Below are 22,410 nucleotides of genomic sequence, written 5' to 3' on the forward strand. Positions count from 1 at the left end.
CCATAAGAATGGTTATCGTATGAGTGGAAAACATACGGTACTGTCATACTGCATGCACACGGTACGACATGCCGTAACATTGAAAATGTCTTCCCATAAGAATGGTTATCGTATGAGTGGAAAACATACGGTACTGTCATGGAGCATGCACACGGTACGACATGCCGTAACATTGAAAATGGCTTCCCATAAGAATGGTTATCATACGAGTGGAAAACATACGGTATTTATTTACTGTACAACACGGTACGACATGCCGTAACAAAGCATTGAAATCGGCTGGTTTCACACTCCACATAGTAATTATAGTAGAGAGGGTCTAGTATACGGCTCCCCCCTCTACTTTACAATCATGAGTACATTGATTAATCCACTGACGCGGGTAGTTGTTTAAAATGTGCTGAAACGGAAAACTATACACCCTTTGAAGGTCACGAAAGGTTATCCATGTGACGTCATTACAGCTTCGAAAACAACCGACGAATAAGACGACATTTTTAGACTTTTCCTCATATGGCAAGTATTCAAGCTTCATATTTCAACCAATCGATCAGAATTTACATTATTTCCGTATGAAAATATTCCGAGAAATATTAATTTGCAGTGACCCTAATCTCAAACTATCGAGCAAATTTCTTCCAAGGGAATCCCACCGAAAAAATTTGGTGTAACGTTTTTACGTATCAAACTACTTGTATTACCTCTGTTTTACTAAATCTTTTAAGATCCCAGTGATAAAAGGGTGACAAAATTAATTGAATCTTTCCGCTTTCAACTGTCCTCCGTCCTACTCCGTAATACTTTCGTGAGCTTCCGTAAGGTAAGTCGTTCGGAATCGTTCGGGTATTTTCCGTACTCACATCGGAAGCATGTGACTTCGAATCGTTCTTCTCGGTTCGTCAGTTTGCGTGACGCAGCGAAGAAAACAAGATGGAGTCTCCACAGAACATCAAGGTCTTTATAGAATATTGGTAAGATTCACTCTCTAAACTCTCTAATCTCATCAATTTGAGGGAGAATGTAGGAACATTTTTAACTATTTCATTTATAGGATAATCAATCACGTTTTGGTCTTCGTAGGTAGAAGTTTCATTAGCCAACATATTTTATCGCTTTTGTTATAATAAAATCACTCGGAAAATACGGACATAAATGCTATTGTATTTGATGGATTGTTGAATACATAGAGGATAGCCTAGCTTATCGTGGTTTATAAAGGGATTAGACTGATTCCATAAGCCGGCGTTTACGCTTTTTTGTGGATTCCACAAAGGAGCGAAAACTACGACTTATGGAATGATCAGTCCACGAAGGAATTAGCGTTGAATACTTGTATTTTATCTTGAAACACGTTCATCAAGAAGTGGATTTTTTTATTTATTTTGCTCATGAAACATAAGATGGGGCTTCAAAATACATAGTTAATTTTAATTTTAAAAATCGTTGATGCTCGATTTAAAAACTTGGGCTTTCAGTTATGCTAAACTGAAAAGGAAAATTAATAGCGATCTCAAATCTTCTTTTATTCATTTTACCATAAGCATAGCATGAAATATATAAGCTTATGGTTAGACATTGTTGCTTACTACGACATGAAATAAGTGTATCTTTGGAAGATTTGCAAAAGCTTGTGCATTCTTGGCAAGAGCTTGGAATTTATAATGAATAAATTCCAAAAATAACCACACAGAGTGAAAGAAGTGCTATTTCTCAATGATCGGGTAAAAATTCGAGGCTCCATTTCACGTTTCAATAATTTTATTGAAATTTTTGATGAATCCCCATACATTTCCTTATAACATGACACCACAGAAACCAAGCATGGGCTACCTGTGCTATAACCATTCACGACAATACTCTCAGTATTAATTCTACAATATAAGCTGTCGAATGACCTGAAAAAATGTCATAGTTTGAGTGTGGCTTCTTGAAGTTACATGTATAAAGGTTTTTCCATGCCTGTATAACTGAAAGCCCAAGTTTTCATCAACAATTTAAAATCAAAATTATTAACCATGCAAGCTTATTTTTGAAGCCTTATCTTATGCCATATGCTAATGTCTATGACGTATGTGACGTGTAATGTATACAGGATGAATGGCCATGTTGTATCAGCTATACAAACTCGAGGCATATCTGATACAACACCAACATGAATACTGTATATGACTTATCAAACGTCTAGGTTAGTTCCTTTATGTTTCGCTAACATTTTCAAAATTAAAGTGAATCTGGTCAAGATTTCTATTGTGTTTTCCTCATGAATTATTAATGAGTTTGAACATTACTGGCACAGATAAGTTGAATTTGAAATATCCATTGCTCATTTATTGCAAGTTATTTTTCACATAGTAGCCAGGCCAGCGTTTCGAATTACAAGGAACAACAAGTAAACATAGATACCTCCCCGTACATGTCTGCTAAACTACACTTATTTGCAGCCTTGCTTGCTTATCATAGAAAATTTTTCAAATCAACAGTAGTGGATGAGGCTACTACGGCCAATTCAAGGACTTGGCCAGTAAAATTAAAGCTGCCATTCCAAATGTGGAAGTGGAAGGCAAAACAGGAAGAAATAGTAAGTCCTGTACCTATAGAAACCTTTCATGTGATGTCAAAGCAGCTCAATGTGGAGGACAAAACAAAAGAATTTGAATCTAGTCCTGAGTATTGCAAACTTATTGTTATGTCTAAGGCCCCGTCCACACGTATCAGGAAATTTTTGTATCCGCAAATTATTTTTTGCGGATACAAAAATGTTTGCGTCCACACGCAGTGTATTCGAATCGTTTTCACCGTCCACACGTATCTGTTTTCGTAATATTTGAGGATACGGACACAAAAATTTGCGGACACTTGTGAATCCAACTCGTACTCGCAAAAAAAAATTTGCAAACACAAAAATTTGCGGATACATGTGGATGGGGCCTAATATAATTATGTCTAGAATCCCCCAATAATATCATACCTTCCCTAAATACAATATCTTTTGAGATGGAATCTTTCGAAGGAGAATTTAATGGAGAATATTACATGAGCGCGTGGAGATACGAAATTTATCTTCGAGTGTTGAAAAGATCTCTCACGAGTGAGCACAGCGACATGAGAAGATATAATTATCCATAAAATCAACTTAATAAGCTTTGTAAAATTATCATTGTAAAAAGTTTTTATTTATAAAATAATAGCATGGTATTGATATTTTCACCTTTGAAAGTAACGTTATTTTCACAGGTGAAAATATCAGTTTTTCGAAAAGGAGAAATATAGGTATTTTATGAAGTAGAGAGAATAAGAGAAAAATATCAAATGCCCTTGGCAGGATTCGAACCCACGTCTTCGGTATTCTAGTCCAATGTGTTAACCACTACACTACAAGGACCAACCACGCTGGTAACGCAGCCAGAATATGAAATGTAGGGTATTCGTGAGGATCCCAGAGCGATATTTTTTCTCTATAGATAAGTTGAACACCGTAAATATGTATGCAAAGAATAGACATAGTATAGTAGTAATAAATTAGGTATTTTATGGATAATTATATGATAAATTAATATCTTTCATTGATTGTTAGGTTCCTTTGAGATTGAAGTAAATGAAAGAGAAATATTTTCCAAGCTGAAGAAAGGAGGAATGCCAGATTTTGATGAGGTGTGTACACATAGTTTGTTCTAACTTTGTATTATTCTTAACTGGCTTACTAGCTTTTAGACTAACAAGTGTTCGATATGACAAGTCATGGGTTTTGTCCAAACTTAAGGGGGATTTTTTGAGACCGACCCGAAAAACTGTTTTTCGGGAATTCCCCATAACTTTTGCATAATAAAGATGATCGACATGCCACACCCAATATTTTAAACTTCAATCGATTGACCAATTTATATTTAAAAATAAGATGGCTACAAAGAGAGGAAGTCTGTTTTAGCGCACTTTGAATGATACTGGTTGGAGCTTTCCATTATTGATTTTAGCCACCTTAACATGTGATAATCCCTATTTACCATCCATTAAAACTCATCGTCTAGATAAGTTTGGGGTCAGGTACTATGGTGCGAGCTGTGCGCATCAATCAGACTATGCCCTACCACGGAGGTAACCATGGCGGACCGGACCACATCTCACCACCTGGTACCTGTCACACTGACCACTCAGTGGAATAACACTCACCTGGCTCCCACCAATTGAGGAGTGGGCGGGCGGAATAAAATTTTTTTTGCTGCACGCTCACAGCCAAAGCTACCAAGACTGCTGGTAAAGCTGCCACTAGTCCTTAGCAAAAACGCGCCCCATCCCCTACCCCCACCGCATATTATTGGGGTGGGTAGCCGCTGGCTGCTATGACTCGGTTTTAACTTGCCTGAATTTCATTCATGCTCATTACAATATAAGGCATGAAATATAATGTTTGTACATACCAAGCTAGATGAGCATGCACAACATTTTTAATCCCAGAAAAGGCTGGAGAACGACAGTTTTTTTCAGCACCTAAGTTCTCCAGGGAGAGAGTCTTCAGAAGCACCTTTTCAAATTTCAAGTTGTATACACCTACATCAAAAAAATGTTGTCCGAGGTGTTAAAAAATACCAAAAATATCCAAGAGTTATAAGTGATTCATTCATATTAGATGACTACCCCAGTCTTTTTCACAGGGTTCGTGCTGAGGTAAACACTTAAAATTCAAGGACTATTCAAGGAGTATACAAGGACCCAAAAATGAATTTTTAAGGAGTATGTTCAGCTAACTATGCCAAGGTTTTACACGGTGGTTGCACATGGGCGATTTTCAAATCTTTCTAATTAGATCTATTTCAGAACAGAGTTTTCAAGGAGTTTCGCTAAAATCATAAAATTCAAGAGCTCTTCAAGTGCCCTTGGAAACGGAATTAAATCCAAGGCATTTTCAAGGAGTTTAAGGAGTAGCACGAACCCTGTTTTCACCTCTAATTTGTACTTCCTGACCAGTGTAATTTAACTTCTTCAGGTGTTGGAAGCAATAAAGGCTGCACAGAGAGGAGAAAACAAAGAAGTAGAAAAACTTCAGCCAGGATGCACTATTTTATAAAGTAAATTATTAAATAAGCTCATGACAGCACAAACTGTATACACCCCTTACATGTGAATCAAACCAGCTCAATTTGGCATATAAAATGAAAGAATTTTAATCTTCTGAGAATTAGAAACTTATTGTTCTAAATTGGACTACTGCAAGGGGTCTATTCTATGCTCTTCTTGTACACTCAATTGCAAAATCATCATAGAATACCTGTAAACCAATTTTTGTTGGAAAAAGTGATCTGTATAGACTGTTAACTTTCAACAAATTTCTCTCACTTCATTTGGTTATTTTTTATCATCAATTAGAGGACAGACAGAAAACACTGCCGTCAATGAGCATGCGCTCTTTCCATTGGTTGTTTTGATCACTAAAAATGAGATGTTTTTGTTAATGTAAAAACAAATAGACACTAGTTTTATGTGTCTGTCCTCTTATTGACGATAAATGTTGTTGTCACATTGTCAAAGAAGTATGCGGATCCATTCGGCTAAGCCTCACATAAAAAACTGATGTCTATGTATTTCAAGCGTATCAAAACACAATAACTTCAGTGAGCACAGTTAAAATATTATGGATTGATATATGTAGCTTATCGGCAAGTAGGCATACAGTCAAACACCACTTTAGTGTTGTCTAGTGTATGATGGTTTTCATGGCAACGGGAATACTATTTCCTGAAGTGGAAACCTGATGTGAAATAATCTAAGAAAGCTGGAGTGCAAAGATTGTATGTTAGGATGATGTCCATAATAAATAAAACAGTTACCAAAAATAGAAACAATTTTGAAATTAAAGACTAGAAAATGTAACCTAAATCTACGGGGAGGGTTTGTGAGAATAAACAGGGACCATGGAGGGGAGGGGCAGGCACTTTTTCCCTTTTTCAATGCCACATGTAGTCAAATTTTCCAATCTTAGCCCCCTTCCCCTTGAAACGACAAATGAAATAGTTGTGCTTAGTGCTGTTTAGTTTTTGTGCAAATCACAGATATATTTAGATCTTATTAACCAAGTGGGAGGTCTGTACGGGATAATCTTGACCGAGGTCGGAATGTACAGACCGAGGTCAAGATTATTCTGTACAGACCGACCAAGCTCGGTTGATAAGAGTTTTATTATATGACCACTTTTCATTGAAAAGGACAAAATGTTTTCGCCGTAAGATTGATATGCGATCGGACCGGTTAATACCAGAGAATCTAGACCAGTCCGCGATGCGATCTATCCAATCAGATTGCTCGATTTGCTAGTGTCCAGGCTCTAAGATTCACGGCCATATAATAAATACGTTTATGGTTAGCACGGCATGTCTGAAAATCAGCTTGTTGAGCCGTCTGGATAAATAAAGTTGATTGTTTGCACTCTACCATATCAATAATTAGGAACAGTATGTTGCATAATAGTTTTCATCCCTGCCTTTATTGGTAATATTGAACCATTTCATCTTTGAGGCTTAACCATTTAACAGTCTCATAACCACATATCACACACACACTAGTAGGTACAGATATTGCTAGATTAGGTAACATCCCTTTGGTCAAGGCTAAGGCTCCTTCCTTCCTCAATAATTCAAAGAGGACTTTCTTTATTGATCTTCGGCCTTCAACCTACAATGTTAAGACACAAATTTAACCTCAATCTTAAGATTATTGTGTAGGTGACAACAAAATTGCAGTTACAAAAAATCGCCTCTGTTTCACCCCTTTTCTCTCATCCCTTCCCACAATTCATACGTAACCTCAATCTTAAAATTATTGTAGGTGACAACAAAATTGCAGTTAACCTCAATCTTAAGATTATTGTGTAGGTGACAACAAAATTGCAGTTACAAAAAATCGCCTCTGTTTCACCCCTTTTCTCCCATCCCTTCCCACAATTCATACATAACTAAAGCCATTTACTGAGGCCCTGTTAGGGATAAATTCGGGCAAGCCACATGGCCTTGAAACAGCAACACAAGAACCACAAAATAGCAACAAACAACGGGCCTTGCTAGGGGGTAAAATTCTGTAAAGTAACACTAGAACATTCTGAAATCGTGACTTACATGTAGGCAGTTGTGAGATTCAGACAGAGAATATGGGTACCCCCCAAATAGTTCCTTTCTTATGTGCTCTTGCACTTCAAAAAAAGGGTAAGGTAGATGAAGAGAGTAGAAATATGATTGTATAGGGTAAGGTAGATGAAGAGAGTAAAAATATGATTGTATAGGGTAAGGTAGATGAAGAGAGTAAAAATATGATTGTATAGGGTAAGGTAGATGAAGAGAGTACAAATATGATTGTATAGGGTAAGGTAGATGAAGAGAGTACAAATATGATTGTATAGGGTAAGGTAGATGAAGAGTGTAAAAATATGATTGTATAGGGTAAGGTAGATGAAGAGTGTAAAAATATGATTGTATAGGGTAAGGTAGATGAAGAGAGTACAAATATGATTGTATAGGGTAAGGTAGATGAAGAGAGTACAAATATGATTGTATAGGGTAAGGTAGATGAAGAGAGTAAAAATATGATTGTATAGGGTAAGGTAGATGAAGAGAGTAAAAATATGATTGTATAGGGTAAGGTAGATGAAGAGAGTACAAATATGATTGTATAGGGTAAGGTAGATGAAGAGAGTACAAATATGATTGTATAGGGTAAGGTAGATGAAGAGAGTAAAAATATGATTGTATAGGGTAAGGTAGATGAAGAGAGTACAAATATGATTGTATAGGGTAAGGTAGATGAAGAGAGTACAAATATGATTGTATAGGGTAAGGTAGATGAAGAGAGTACAAATATGATTGTATAGGGTAAGTTAGATGAAGAGAGTACAAATATGATTGTATAGGGTAAGGTACATGAAGAGAGTAAAAATATGATTGCATAGTTGAAAGGAAAGGAGAGGTTTCTATCTGGTGTTGATACAACTCTGGAACATAAGCTTTTGGCTTAGACAACCTTGGCCACACCTCCTGCTCTTTTCCCTCCAGACTCAAAGGAGTTCATGTTTTGTATGCGAATTCAAGGACATGACTTTACTCATTGCCCATGTGCCCAAGACAGGGAGCTAGCGCTGTGACAAGGAGAGGACTGAGGGGGGACAAGGAAAGGACTGAGGGGGGAGGGGGAGGTGGGTAAGAAAAACTAGGCTAGGTCCTTAATGGCTTGGAATAACATTACCTGTATTCTTGTTTTAATCACATCCAATGGGTTCCCAATCATTGTGGTGGCAAATCCAGATAATGCCCCTGCAGTAGCCTGAACGGCAATATGAGAAGTCCCTTCAGGGACATAATGACCTACAGCCTCCAAGAACACACCATACCAGCCCCACCAAAGGGCACTATCTAGGCCCATAGCAAAGAGTGATGCCAGGAACCCTCTATATAGTCCCTTGGGACCATGTTTCTCATACACGTCCAATGCAATCCTTCCTGCCCCTCTCAGCTTTGTTTGGCTTGGTGTCTGTCCTTCAAGCATCCTTTTCTGAGTCACAACTTGGAGGGGATTACCAACGCACTGCTCTATAACTGCAGCAATAAAGCCTGCTACAAATCCACGCGAAGCCTCATCTAACGAAGACAATTTCTTCCTCGTAACTTCATACGTCGTAAAATACACACCTCCTGTAATAATCCCAAGTTGACCAACAAGAAATCCCCGATAAAGTCCTCTAATTCCTTCAAATTTTGTAATCTTTGCAAAAGCGTCCCACGTGTTTTTATAGGGTTTGTTTGTGCGTTGGACTTGAAGTCGAGTTCGGACTACAACCGCTGGGTATAGCACAGCTTCTAGTGAAAACATAAATCCGCTGTTGTAGACGAAGTATTTCCACTTGTTCATGTGATGCCACTCCACTTGTCTGACAACTTCTGGCATCTTGAAGCAACATTTCTCGTAAATCTATCCAATTCTACTATGAATATATAAACAAATATCATTCCTTGTAACAAAAGCAATGCATCAGCTGCAAGCCATCGTAAAAATATCACAAACAAAAGCCTAAAAAAATCCAATGAAGAAAGACAAACACACTGTAGTAAAAAAAGTTTTCATCAGAGTTAGAATTGTGGGTTTCCTGTGTATACACTCCAGGAGACTGGCACTAATTTCTTAAATTTATTTATTCTCAACTGATCTCAATCTAATCTCAACCAAAAATCCATTTTACATTTTGAAAAAACCATATATTAAACAAAGAATAAAATAATAATAATTTGTCTTTTTTATTTTTGGTTATAATTTGTTAATATTTACCGTGGACTTTACCGGGCTCCCTGTGCACTATTACCAGGCTCTCACGCACATACGTAGATTCAAAATGGCGGACGAAGACAGGTTTTGTTTCTAAACAAAAAATCAAGCTAAGATTAATCGAGTTAAAAAAAAATCGATCGAAATCCAGTTGCAAAAGAATACTGAAGTATTGTGACAAGCTGATAAGCCTTCTTGTGCTTTGTCGTCACTGGAAACAAGAGGATTTCAATGAACATTTCTCAAAGTTATTTTTTTTAGCTGAACACTTATATTCTGAATTGCTGTCAAAAAAGATATATTAAGAATGATTTTGAGCTGAAAAGTTATAATTTTAAGAGTTGGAGACGCATATTTTAAATGGCAGTGACGTTTTGAAGACGAAAAATCTCTTCATCCGACAATTTAGTATGAAACATTTTAGTGTACATTAACAATGCTCAGTTTTGCAATCAAAGGTTTTCAACGTTTAAGTGGATGTCTATGGAGAAGTATATTCACCATGTGGGATGCTATAACTTATGGAATAACCAAGTCTATGTTCATTCTGCAGTACATATTCCTTGGATTGATATGTGTGACAATTGATTATTTGTTAACACTTCCCATTATTGATAACAGGGATTTTAGCAGAGCTATGGTTGATAACATGGGGCATGCTTTGATTGGTGGAGTCAGCTGGATCACTGTTGTGGGTATTCATAGAAAGGGTATATTACAGGCGATTGGTTGCGCGGTGATGTCTAGTCTTATTGATGTGGATCATTTTGTTATGGCAAGGTCACTTCATTTAAAGGTAACCATATCTTTACAGTATGCAAGCATAGACACTGTACAGTAATCGCCCCTCTCCACCCCTTGGAAATTTCAATCCCTATCTGTTTGTGTGTGTGTGTGGGGGGGGGGGGGGGGGGGCTGCATACATTTTGAACAACATAGTAAACCCTCCACAGAATCTCCCCACCCTTTGGAAATTTTCAATTCCATTTAATGGAGGAGGTATGGATATTTTGTGGAAGTACGCAACATACCCTCCTCAGACCCTCCCCACCCCTATGAAATGGATCAAATCAGTCCACTTGGGCGTAATGTGTCATTCTCTTGAGTATTATTTCTTTCTTTACTAGAAATACTTTTCAGCTATGGTGCAATGTTTTCCCATTGCAGACCATGTGTCATTACCTTGAGTATTATTTCTTTCTTTACTAGAAATGCTTTTCAGCTATGGCGCAATGTTTTCCCATTTCAAACCATGCGTCATTCCCTTGAGTATTATTTCTTTCTTTACTAGGAATGCTTTTCAGCTATGGTACAATGCTTTCCCATTTCAGACCACGTGTCATTCTCTTTAGAATAAGATTCTTCTCATGTGCAACCGTTAAACAAAGAAATAATACTCTATGGAATGAAAAGTCTGAAAAGGGGAAACAGCAGATTAGGCCTATTTCAATCCTCCTCCATTGGATAGGTATGGATATTTTCTATCCAATCTAGTATAGACCCCTTGTATTGAATTCCTAGAGGAATTGTTCTGGGGGACAAAACAATAGGGTGTCTTTTCTTATGCAAAAAATACCCATTACTTTGTCCCTAAGAACGATTCCTCTATGGACTCAGTGCAAGGGGTCTACTGTATATATGCTCCTTAGACCTTTAAAAAGCTTAATCCCCTCAAACCTCCATCTTTTCATCCCCAATGCCGGTTTTTTTACATTTGAATCAAGATTTAGCTCAACCAATAACTTGATTCTTAAATTTTCAGAATGCTGTTTCTCTGCCCCATCGTCCTCCACTGCATGCAACAACAATCCTTCCATTTGTGGTCCCCATCCTTCAAGTTTGGTGCGCACAGAACATTCCATGCCTGCACCATCTACCATACATGTTCATAGTTGCTGTTCTCTCACATCACTTGCGAGATGCGTATAGGCGTGGTCTATGGTTTTGGCCAATGGGTAGCACACCACCCCTCCCCTACTGGGTCTATTTAAGTTGTGTGGTGATTTTGCCAGTGATCGTTAGAGATGCTATTGAAGCTATTGAAAAGCTTCCAGTTTCTGAACTAGGGACTGATGGATTGCAAGGAAAAGCAATTCAAGAGCAAGTATAGCTAGCTATCGGTATATGAATTTGTATAGGAAATCGCACGATCTTGAGTACAATTTGGAAAAAAGGATCGTGCAATTACAAGAACTTTCAAAACATTACAAGTGTCTATTAATTCCAAATTGTACGAGAAGATCGTGCGATTTTTTGTTTATAGTTCACTCAACTAAATTTCAGTAAAAAATGCAAAGCAACGCTTTTCATCTTTGTCTATTTGGCGGCTGATTTTCAGTCTATCGCACAACTGAAATGCATAACAAAGATTAGTTCTTACGGCTTTAAAATTTTATTTATATGTTTTTTAAGTACAAAATGATAGAAAATAATTGTTTTGACATTGTTTTGGCCGTGTTGCCATAGCGACTTAATGCGGTACTCCTATGGAGTACAATTAACGCTATAATAATTGTACTCCTCTTGACCAATCAGAGTCGAGTAATTTTGTTGAGTGTACTATAAGACCAATTATAAAAATGATATATACCAGCCATACCATGAACACTAATACAAGTTTTTGATTTCTTTTTGACAAGTTTTAATCATTCTCTTTTACCATTAACCAATCATATTTTGCCGCTTCACTTTTTTTGATGGCCCCTTTTGATAGTAGAGGCATTTTGCCACTGACTTGACTACCCTGTTGTTATTTTTATTTAAGTTTGAATAAAGGTGTACAAACTCCACCTATTTTGAGTCAAGGGAGAGACATAACAAACTTATACTTCAGAATTTAAACCTAACACCAAATGCACTCCATAATGGCCATGTTTGAAAAAACAGATGGTGAAATTGAAGAAACACAAAACATGCTTGTGTGCTGTGTGCTGTGTGCAGTTATAAAGCATGCAGGGGTTGGCAGAACAAGAGAGAAGTGTTAGGAGAAGCATGAAGCATAGCAGAGTGCTTCTTGACACTTCTCAAGTGTTCTGCCAAACCCCAAGTGCTTTATTACTACACACAGAACAGCAAGCAAGTTTTTATTTCTTTTATAAAATATAAATTACAATAACCGTTATCTTGGATACGAATGATGCAACTTAAAGTGTGTGTTCATGCTGCGTGCTCTCATAAAGCACACCCTCCCAACCAATCAGAACTCGAAATTTAGAACAGTTATTTTATATTGTGTATTATAAAATATTTGAGATATAACGCGCTCGTTGATTGGCTGGCTACCTTGTTTATATCAGAGGACAGAGACACGCTCAAGCAAAATCATTCAAAAATGTTTTATAAAAGCCATATAAAACGTCTGCTTGTGTCTATATGCTGTGATATAAACACTCTGGGAGCTGTAGAGCACTCGAGAAGTCAAAGAAACACTCATCTGCACCTCATGTTTCTCTACGACTTCTCTCTTGCTCTACAGCTTCCATCGTGTTTATATCACAGTATATAGACATGCACGCCGTTTCATATTCCTTAAATGACTTTTATTAAATCATTTGAAAGAATCACATATATTTTGAAGCCCTTAACTACTTTACTGTACTATGTTACCTGATTTCTAAAAGGAAATATTAAAATTAAATATTAAAAACTTCTGCTTAAAAAATAATTGACTAATACTCCATTTTACGGTTCCCTTCGAGTGACTATGAATAATAGTTGCAACCCGAGGCTGCATTTTCAGCGCATAGCAAAAGTATACTTTTTATCATGCGCGGAAACTCCAGCCTCGGCTTGGAATGGAACAGTGAGATGGAGTATTGTTTAAATTCTGGCTGATTATTCTACATATATTACCATCAACACCACTATATAGCGGATGCAATTAAACCGTGAAATAAAATCAAGCTAAATACTAACTAATAGTATCTATTTAGTGACTAATAGTCACTATTAACCAACCAGAACATTTATTAAACAAAAGACACAAATGGTTTCTTGTGTATTTGTCTTTGTATGATGAATGTTCTGGTTGAGTGATAGCAACTATTAGTCACTAAATAGATAATATATACAATAATATCTTGACAATAAGATATACTTCTTCGTTGAAATGACATTCCAAGCTAGAACCAGTATCATATTTTCATTTTTTAATGTATTTGTTTTTGTGCTTTTGTTTGCAAAATATATTTGGCATTTTTATCTTGATGATGTTATTATTTTACCACTCTTTTCATTGTAACATGCTGATTGAGACAACAGTTGAGACAGGGAAATTTAGCAATGCACTTCTGTCTATCGAATAAATTGGTTGGTACCTTTATATTCTCTGATTGGCAGCAGTGAAAAGAGTGGCAACTCTACTCATATGATGCCGAGTCCAGGAATCAAACCAGCGAGACCCTTTATATTCACAGTCCCTTTATACAATACCATGAATAATGGTAGATGGTCTGTGTATCAAACCCCAAACCCCTTAAAAATCCTACCTAAACAGCAGTGCATGTGCTATAAATTTAAAACTAATGTATTTAAATCCCTAGACTCTTGTATATCCTTTTTCCTAAATTAATTCTTATATTATATACTATCAAAAAATTTGACACTTAAAACGTGCTATATTTCAGTATAGGTATATTTGGTTTTTGACGTCACATTTGGTAACGTGATTTGAGGACGTCATTGCGAGTGAGCGCATTCTCGGCGCCTACCCGTAATTGTCCTATTTCATAATGACGTCACATCAAAACAAACTATTATTTTAACGCTAGGGATCATGGTCACTGGAGGGGGATAAAATGACAACAACACATCTTAAATCACAATGAAATTTGGTTTATGAGCTGGTGAAGGCAAGAACAACTAAATATTACGCTAAATATCTCGAGAGAAGAGAATTAAGCTTAAATCTAGCCTAAATTTCTATCATTTTAGCGGATGTAAACAAACTGTGACGTCATTATGAAATAGGGCAATTAAGCGGCTTGCATTTTCTTTCGTTGACAACAAGTCCAAGAAGCACGCGCAAGAACATGCAGTAAAGTAGTAAGCCTGTGACCTATCATCGCCAAGAATTGCAGTATTATAATAGTGCCATAAACTAACAAAAATGACAGACCTATAAGATCCACACCCAACGTCTTTAAACTACTCTGCCTGACGAGAACCATGATAACAATCATCCACAATGTGTTGGCCACTAGGAAGATCATCACAGCGGAGTTTCGTAGGTCTTGTAGTTTTTCTTTCAGTTCTGTGTTACCATCGAAGCCAGCCATTTCTGGGATCAGACGAGACTGGCGGAGGTTTTCCCAGAATTCGTATTCGTCTCCACCATCGTTGTTGTAATATTCCAATAGGTGGGTGGGAACTCTGAGTAGCTCTCGTCGTGCCTTTCGGATGACTTTTTGACCTGAGTGGGCAAATGAAAGAAAATGAGAATTGGAAAAACGGGAATTGGAACGATGGGAATTGGGAAATAGAAACTGGGAAAATGAAAATGGAAAATAGGAATAAAAAATTGGAAACATAGGAACAAGGGAACGGGAATTGGTATAATGAAATATGTAAAAATGGAAATAAAAAGGGGAAATAGAAAAAGGTATAAGAAAATAGGAACAAAGAATTGAGCGTATACTAACTGTGTATACTACATGGACGAAAGGCCTCTCCTTTAGAGACCAGTCATTGTTTAAGTCGGGGGGGAGGAGAAAATGGGAGGCCCCCCAATTATTTTCTAGTGGAACATGGGGGCCTCGAAAGGTCAAAAGGTTTTTTAAACAATTGAAGGGGGTACTCGAAAAACATGAATGCTATTAGGTTGGGGTCTGAAAAAAATTTTTCAAATTTTTTCAAAAGCATTTTCTCCTCAACGCCGTCACCCCCTCCCTTCTCCCTCCCCTCCTACTTAAATAATGTCTGGTCTCTTACCAGATATTTGACATACCTTGATTAGCATACTGAAGCTTGTTAATAGCCTGACAGAGCATATTTAAGTGCGCAACCTTGGTAATGTTAAATGTTTCCTTTACTGTGTCTTTGTCCATGTTTTTCAGGTCTTCAAGATCAGTAGGCTCATTGTACCCGTTCTCGTCAAACGCATCTATGTATTCTTCGAGGCCAAGATCCTCTAGCCACTCCCCAACGTCAATCTGTTTTAAAAAAAAGTGAATAATACTCAAGGGAATGATAATGAATCGAACCACGAACTCCCGCATTGAATTCCAACCGGGACGAAGCGTACGCGATGTGTGGGGGGTCCCATTAACACCGGGAAAACGTAAGGGAATGAGAAGTGATGTGTGGGGGGTTCCGTTATCACCGGGAAAACGTAAGGGAATGAGAAGTGATGTGTGGGGGTCCCGTTATCACCGGGAAAATGTAAGGGAATGAGAAGTGGTCGCAAAATGGAAAGACATTATGCCTACCAGCTGATTTGAGAGAAAATGTTAGCCAATCAGAATCAAGAAAAGTTGCACAAATAAGGTGTCAATTTTCCTCTTGAATTCACGGATTTCCAAGTCATTAAATGACGAAAAACAGAACATTACTAATAATAGGTTGATGGCAGTAAAAATATAAAACTAACGACTTTTTATATCTTTATTACGATAGTGGAAAGGCTTTTATTTTTCGCCAGTCAATTTTTTAGGGCTTCACGACACCTCAGTTTTGCAGTGACGTCTTTGCTACGTCATTATTTTGGATCAACTGGATCGAATAATCCTATAGCGAGATGACGTTTTACCCCCGACTCTACACCATAATAGTTTTTAAAATTCTTTCATATCAAAATTTTTGATTCCTTAGAGAACACAGGAATAATAGTCATAATTAAAGAACAAAAGCAGTGTGAAAAGGATTATGGTCTAGAGACGGGGGTAAAACGTCATCCCGCTTCAGGCTTATTTTGGTTTCTCGTGCTTAGTCTCCCTTAAAGACCTACTTACTTCTCAACCACAGGTATCCCATGGAAGGTAAAAGAATGGAAGTATTAGTAGTTTCTTACCGGGATATCTTCTTCGATTTCATGTTTTGGAAGTTTTGTGATCTCACGAGCGATTTTCTGTCGGTGTCCTCGTTTCTTGATGCCAATGTATTCCAGGTCCTATTAAATACAATACAATTCAAAATATCATTATCTGAAGGGCTTAATGGATATTTTCATTTATTTGAGGTTGCCAGTGGGGTTAGTAAATAAGTGACAATAGGTTGCTATCAATAGACGTCACTTCTGGCAATAGCTGCACTTTTGAATGGCTTGTAGAATCCTGGAGGTTGCCTTGATCTCTCGTTTTCTGGTTTGATGTCGTGAAAATAGTCAAATACGATAGTTTGAGGACTTATTTTGACATGTTTTGACTTAGCATCCGCTAGTTGCCCCCCAGTCAACCGCTTGTTTGCCCCCCAGTCAACTATAACACAATACGTAAGAATTAGCCCTAAGTTTCAAACATGGACACTAATTATTTATCCAATTTATCAGTCATGTTTGAAAGTCATATTTACATATGTTTTGACTAATTTGCATACGAATTCAGAGCATGCGCAGACGTGTCTTTGAACGTACCTTTTCCTTCATACTACATATGAATGCAATAGAATCGTAGCCATGTTTCCTGAAGTTCCCGGTGTATTCCTACGGCAAAAAATTGTTCAAGTAAATCATAGGAGTTGTCGAAGTTTAGCAGAAAAATTACAAAATGACGAGTGAATGTCACAACTGACTGAACACTTATAACCTTGCAACCTTCTACTGATTTCTAACATTTCTAATTGAGACGGGACTGCCACTCTACGTGGTCATGCGCGCCACAACGAAGCCGGTCTAACGCTTTACCCATGGGCCTTATTCACGCGGCAGCCATGTTGGATTGAACAATAGATTCCACCACGCGTAGCCTCAAATTCTAGCGCTTGAGAATTGATTTACGCTGGGGAAACAAAAGTTTTTATTGTCATGAGAATAAACATGGCCGCCGTGTGATAAAGGGCCATATATAGAGCGTTTTAACTCACGTGACAAGGCAGCCATATTGGTGTACCAAAAAACAGAAACCGTCTGCACAGGTTTTGCATAAAAATAGAGTTCAATTCCCCGAGGATAGAAAACGTATTGTTTTGGTATACCAACATGGCCGCTGTGATGTCACGTGAAAACGCTCTATACACTAAGGTGCTATTTAAAAGCCCTTTGATACCGAAACATATCAGATTTCAAATTGTATTCAGTGCTTTGAAATGAGAATATTTGTAGAGAAAACAACATTGTCTACATTTCGGCAAACTTAAAAACTTGTCTCGTCTTTGTTTTAACCTTGCTTTTCGACCGGTAACCAACGTTTTTTCGATTTAGTTTTGATGTAAGTATTATGAAGTTTTCTTACCTTTAAGTCTCCCTTTAGCCACTCTTCGACTGGCAGATGGATGTCATCGCTAGTCAACAACGCAAATGACGAAATTCCGCCTGAAAAAGTCACCAATCACATAAATAAGTCTCTTCTCTCATTCATTAAATACCGTAAGAGAACTCGAAACTGGAGTATTGTAATTTTTTTCCTAACACTTCTCTGATGTGGCGCATCCTTTGCCGTGTCAGAACCGCGTTTGTGCTGCATACCACAGGGAGCCCAATTTAGATTAAAGTGAATGGTGAAAATAAAAAAGATCAAGATCAGATACCATAGGAAAATTACATAGGAAAACAAAGGCGCGCGCGAAAAAATTTTTTCTAGTGCATTTTTTATTGATTTTTTTACTCTTTCGCATTACGGAGGACATTATCTTGATCTCGAATTTAAAAAATCATTAATTATCTAATTTTTCCGATTTTATTTTCACTATTCGCTTTAATCTAAATTGGGCTCCCTGTGGTCATACGAAAAGTGAATTGTCTTTGAAGGGTACCTACCAATTGACGTTCCCATATAAGAAACACCATCTAAGTTTCCCGCTTCTAAGTGAACACCTTCATAGACAGTGTTCATCATATCCGCTCGTGATCCTCTCCTAGGTCTGTACTGTTGGCTACTGCTGCTTGAAGAGCCGTAATCCGAATCGAATTCCACGCCTGACTGTGCACGGCTCTTTACTCTATCAACATTAGGATTCTTAAGTGAGGGATAGGATACCTCGGAGTACGGGTACCGGTTAGGTTGTGGATGGATTTCGTCGTATATCGGAGATGCCTTATTCCGACGATCACCGTCTTCTGGTGGTGTATTCGGGATGACAGTCGGGTAGCCCGGAGCGCCCGGGTACGTATCCATGCCCTCGTCATAACCTTTGTTTTCATGATTGCTTCGATGATGAAGAAGTGGATCAACCGGAAGTGGCGGGAAGCCGGATTGGTTGCCAGAGAAACGCTCGTCACTACTTCCCTCTTGCTGTTGCTGCATGCGACCAATCGTGTCTAAGATTTAAGACATAATTTACATCATTAAATATTTGTATAGGAAATCGCACGATCTCGAGTACAATTTGGAAATTAATAGACACGAGTAATGTTTTGAAAGTTCTTGTAATTGCACGAGCCTTTAGGCGATCGTGCGATTTTTTGTTTATAGTTCACTCAACAAAATTTCAGTAAAGAATGCGAAGCGACGCCGTTCATCTTTGTCTATTTGGCGGCCGATTTTCAGTCCATCGCGCAACTGAAATGCATAAAAAAGATTAGTTCTTACGGCTTTAAAATTTTATTTATATGTTTTTTAAGTACAAAATGATAGAAAATAATTGTTTTGACATTGTTTTGGCCGTGTTGCCATAGTGTTGCCTACGGAGTACAATTAACGCTATAATTGTACTCCTCTTGACCAATCAGAGTCGAGTAATTTTGTTGAGTGTACTATAAGAGATAAAACGCGCACGCTGATTAAAATTTCGGGGGTCCAAAGAAAATGGCGGGTTTTTTAATTCCCCCCGTCCCCTCCACCCCCTCGGAAAACCCTGGCAACGCCCCTGATGATAGCTCAAGATAAAGGAAACAGTGTCTGGAAGAATTTACCAGAAAACTGGAAACTATTTTCCTCGTAATCTATTGGTCCGCAGTCGGGTATTGTCGTCACTGTTATCGTCGGCTTACCAGTCGACATACCTCCAGACTGCATTGGGTGTTGATCTTCTACTTGATCGTCATCCTTGAAAAATCCAATACCTTTAAGACTGTGTCGAATTGCCTGGAGAAAAAGAGAGAGAAGAAAAAATGTGAATAGAGGTTTTGGACCATAACGTACCCACGCCCATAACACAGCTTGGGCTGCCTGTGGTCAGATAGAAGAATAACAAAGTCCCTTTGCTCTTGGGAATAGACCTCTTAGCCTTGGGCGTTTGTTTTCCTATTTCAGACCACGTGTCATTCCTTTGAAAATAGCATCCTTTGTTTTATTTGCATCCAAACAAGAATGATACTCAAGGGAATGACACGTGGTCTGAAATGGGCAAAACTACTTTAACACTACTGAATAAACTTACCAGACGCAATTTCCCAAGCGTTCCTTTATCTGATTTGCTTTTGCCTCTAGTTGACTCAGAAGCTGACTCGCTGTCCATTTCGCTATCAAGCTCTTTGCTATTTTTTCTGCTGCGCCGTCCTTTCCTGCTTGCATTACTTTCTGTTGATTTGGTCGACTTTCTTGATTTTCTAGACAACTGGAATGACAAAAATTGAATGACACTTGTTAGGGAAGGTGAAGTGAAGTCATGCATTTTAGCTCCTTTTAGTTTTTATTTTCTATTGTATATTGTGTATATGTTTAACAAGGCTCCTTTTGATAGCAGAGGCATTTTGCCACTGACTGGACTACCCTGTTATTATTTTATTTAAGTTTAAATAAAGGTGTCTATCTGGTACTATCGTCGTGTACGGATTAACGAAGTACGTCATAGGTTTCCGAACACACGAGTGAGAAAAAAAATTAAGTGAAGACACCAAGAATCGAACTCGTTACCTTCTTCGGCACCAAAGAACTACTACAATGCCAACCTCAACCCTAACCCTAAACCTAACCCTAAACCTAACCCCTAGACCACGAAGCGAATTCGGTTGGGTGGTCTCACTTTTTAGTCATATTTAAACGATGTATCATCAGCGCGTGCACATAAATATTCATTATAGTTTAATGTATGCTATCGTAGGGTACGATTACTAGCCGATTACTTGAAATTTGAATTTGAATAGAATTCCCCTGACAATTCCCGTACACGACGATACAACCGTCTATCTATCTATCATTCATTTTTATTTCAATCCATTCTTTCTTTCGATCCATCCACTGAAATCTGTTAGATCTCTTCTGTTATTTGATATAAGGGCATTTCTCTAGGTTCTCTTTTTTCTCACCCTGGTTGACTGATAAACACATATTATCACATAACAATTATTTCATACACACCTAATTGAAAAAACGTCGTCGGGTTCAAAAAAGGTTATATCATCAAAGCTAAGACCGAAGGGGAGGCATGGGAAGACAAACAATTATGCTAATTTCATGCATATTGCAGTTTTCCCTTCCTGTGCACATTTTATGCATCATGGCTTTGGCATGTTGTTAATCTAGGTCAACCGACTTTGCTCTACTGTGCATTTTTACATGTCTATATGCAAATATAACACACATATTGGAGTACCCAAAATCCTTTTCGGTCTTAGCTTCGATGATATGACCTTCTCGAACCCGACTACTTTTTTTCAATTGCCCTATTTCACTATGACGTCTCTGCTTGTTTATGTGGGGGATAGAATCGCCAAATCCAATAGAAAATTCAACAAAATTTGCTCCTAGCGAAAATGGCCTGGTTTTCAGATATAATATGTGTTAATACGGACTAAAAAACATTCTGAGCGTTTGTTGGCTACTCTACTTCTCTTCATGGATTGATACAGGTTTTAGAACATATTTCGGTGAATTCGCGTTGATTTGACCCCCTCCGACGACCATGATCCTTTGCGTTTAAACAATAGATTGTTTTGATGTGACGTCATAGTGAAATAGGGCAATTAGGTCTATAATCGAGCAAAAGATTTGAGCGAATTTTGAATTTTAATCTTATTTCAGAAAGCATCTCAAGATTAGTAAGTCTGGCAAATTTGAAGTTATTTAAAAAAAAGAAAAAAAAAGTCTGGCAAATTTGAACATGACTGGATCAAAAGAGACAAAGATAGAAGACACTTCGTAACACCTTACATTCTTTCTAAATTTTTCACACTTTTGAAGGCTTGTAGCTTTTAAATTTTTAAATTTTTAACGAAACGCGTTCAAATTTCGAAAACCAACTAAAGTTTGAGATACTTCACCAGATGACGAAATTCTTTTGCTAATTAGATTAAAATTCAAAACTCGCTCCAGTCTTTTGCTCTTTTCTAAAGTGGCCAATAGCGAATGAGCATTACCACTCTCTTTAGCCTATCCTTTCTTGATTCTTGCTTGTTCTTTGCTTCAGGTTCTGGAGGTTTGTTTTCTTTAGCGGCGAAAGGCCTCAAACAACAAGCACACTTGACTTTGAACTGCTCCCAGAGGACATCCAATGGACTTACTTCTTTGCCTCCTTTGGTCTTTCCTTCTCTTGTACCTAAAGAGTTTAAAAATCACCATGTGTCATTCTCTTGAGTATTATTGCTTTCTTTACTAGGAATGCTTTTCAGCTATGGTACAATGTTTTCCCATTTCAGACCACGTGTCATTTCCTTGAGTATTATTTTTTTCGTTACTAGGAATGAGAATTTGAAAGAATTTGAAAGAGTGAGATATTCTTAACACGAGAAGGTACGTAAAATTCGTATCTCCAAGTCGCCATATATATGTATATTCTTTTTGATATACAGTCAATTTCATTAACGTTGTCCACCAAAAAAAGACATTTACACATTTACACATTTAGACTAAAAGAAATATCACATGTTTCCTTGAACGTTCTTGCATAAAACAAACGCTGAAATACCATTCTCCATCTTAAATCCTCACTAAATGGTCAGGGCATTCTGGATTTTCGATTCACGAGTTGAATTTTACATTTAAAGTTCAGGCTGACGCACACGAGGCAAAGAATACATAATGAAACACGTGATATATCTTTTAGTCTAAATGTGTAAATGTGTTTATAGTACACTCAACAAAA

At 37.6% G+C, this 22,410-nt stretch overlaps 3 protein-coding genes and 1 long non-coding RNA gene across 7 annotated transcripts in view; 2 read left to right on the plus strand and 2 right to left on the minus strand.

The window, feature by feature from the left end:
* The first annotated feature begins 621 nt into the window (after nucleotides 1–621).
* LOC116307660 (uncharacterized) lies at nucleotides 622–7,483 on the plus strand. Its single transcript, XR_016119416.1, has 5 exons — nucleotides 622–971; nucleotides 2,481–2,578; nucleotides 3,575–3,651; nucleotides 4,982–7,390; nucleotides 7,469–7,483. It is a non-coding gene; the product is annotated as an uncharacterized LOC116307660 (long non-coding RNA).
* Nucleotides 6,449–9,071, minus strand: LOC116309013 (solute carrier family 25 member 44). Its single transcript, XM_031719541.2, has 2 exons — nucleotides 8,224–9,071; nucleotides 6,449–6,663 (listed from the first exon to the last, which is right to left on the minus strand). The coding sequence occupies exons 1-2, from the start codon at nucleotides 8,920–8,922 to the stop codon at nucleotides 6,475–6,477; spliced, it is 888 nt and encodes a 295-aa protein (XP_031575401.1). The 5' UTR covers nucleotides 8,923–9,071; the 3' UTR covers nucleotides 6,449–6,474.
* A 287-nt stretch (nucleotides 9,072–9,358) lies between these two features.
* On the plus strand, nucleotides 9,359–12,090 carry LOC116308804 (transmembrane protein 267). The gene is made up of 2 exons (XM_031719300.2): nucleotides 9,359–10,093; nucleotides 11,060–12,090. The coding sequence occupies exons 1-2, from the start codon at nucleotides 9,734–9,736 to the stop codon at nucleotides 11,405–11,407; spliced, it is 708 nt and encodes a 235-aa protein (XP_031575160.1). The 5' UTR covers nucleotides 9,359–9,733; the 3' UTR covers nucleotides 11,408–12,090.
* Nucleotides 12,091–12,618: 528 nt separating this feature from the next.
* LOC116308782 (uncharacterized) overlaps nucleotides 12,619–22,410 on the minus strand; it is a 43,625-nt gene continuing 33,833 nt past the window's right edge. For 2 of the 4 annotated variants that reach the window (XM_089028158.1, XM_089028156.1), the window contains 9 exons: nucleotides 21,686–21,864; nucleotides 19,768–19,944; nucleotides 19,301–19,472; nucleotides 18,206–18,706; nucleotides 17,682–17,761; nucleotides 16,865–16,933; nucleotides 16,304–16,402; nucleotides 15,242–15,446; nucleotides 12,619–14,707 (listed from right to left, as the gene is read on the minus strand). In XM_089028158.1, coding sequence (XP_088884284.1) covers nucleotides 14,271–14,707; nucleotides 15,242–15,446; nucleotides 16,304–16,402; nucleotides 16,865–16,933; nucleotides 17,682–17,761; nucleotides 18,206–18,706; nucleotides 19,301–19,472; nucleotides 19,768–19,944; nucleotides 21,686–21,864 — 1,919 coding nt within the window. In that variant the 3' untranslated portion in view covers nucleotides 12,619–14,270. The remainder of the gene's footprint in view (nucleotides 14,708–15,241; nucleotides 15,447–16,303; nucleotides 16,403–16,864; nucleotides 16,934–17,681; nucleotides 17,762–18,205; nucleotides 18,707–19,300; nucleotides 19,473–19,767; nucleotides 19,945–21,685; nucleotides 21,865–22,410) is intronic. The other 2 variants (XM_031719288.2, XM_031719273.2) reach the window with 2 other exon arrangements.

Source organism: Actinia tenebrosa, unplaced genomic scaffold, assembly GCF_029948245.1.
Source record: "Actinia tenebrosa isolate PJP-AT-01 unplaced genomic scaffold, QUT_ActTen_1.0 PGA_scaffold0__85_contigs__length_37466705, whole genome shotgun sequence".
In the NCBI taxonomy this organism is placed as follows: Eukaryota; Metazoa; Cnidaria; class Anthozoa; order Actiniaria; family Actiniidae; genus Actinia; species Actinia tenebrosa.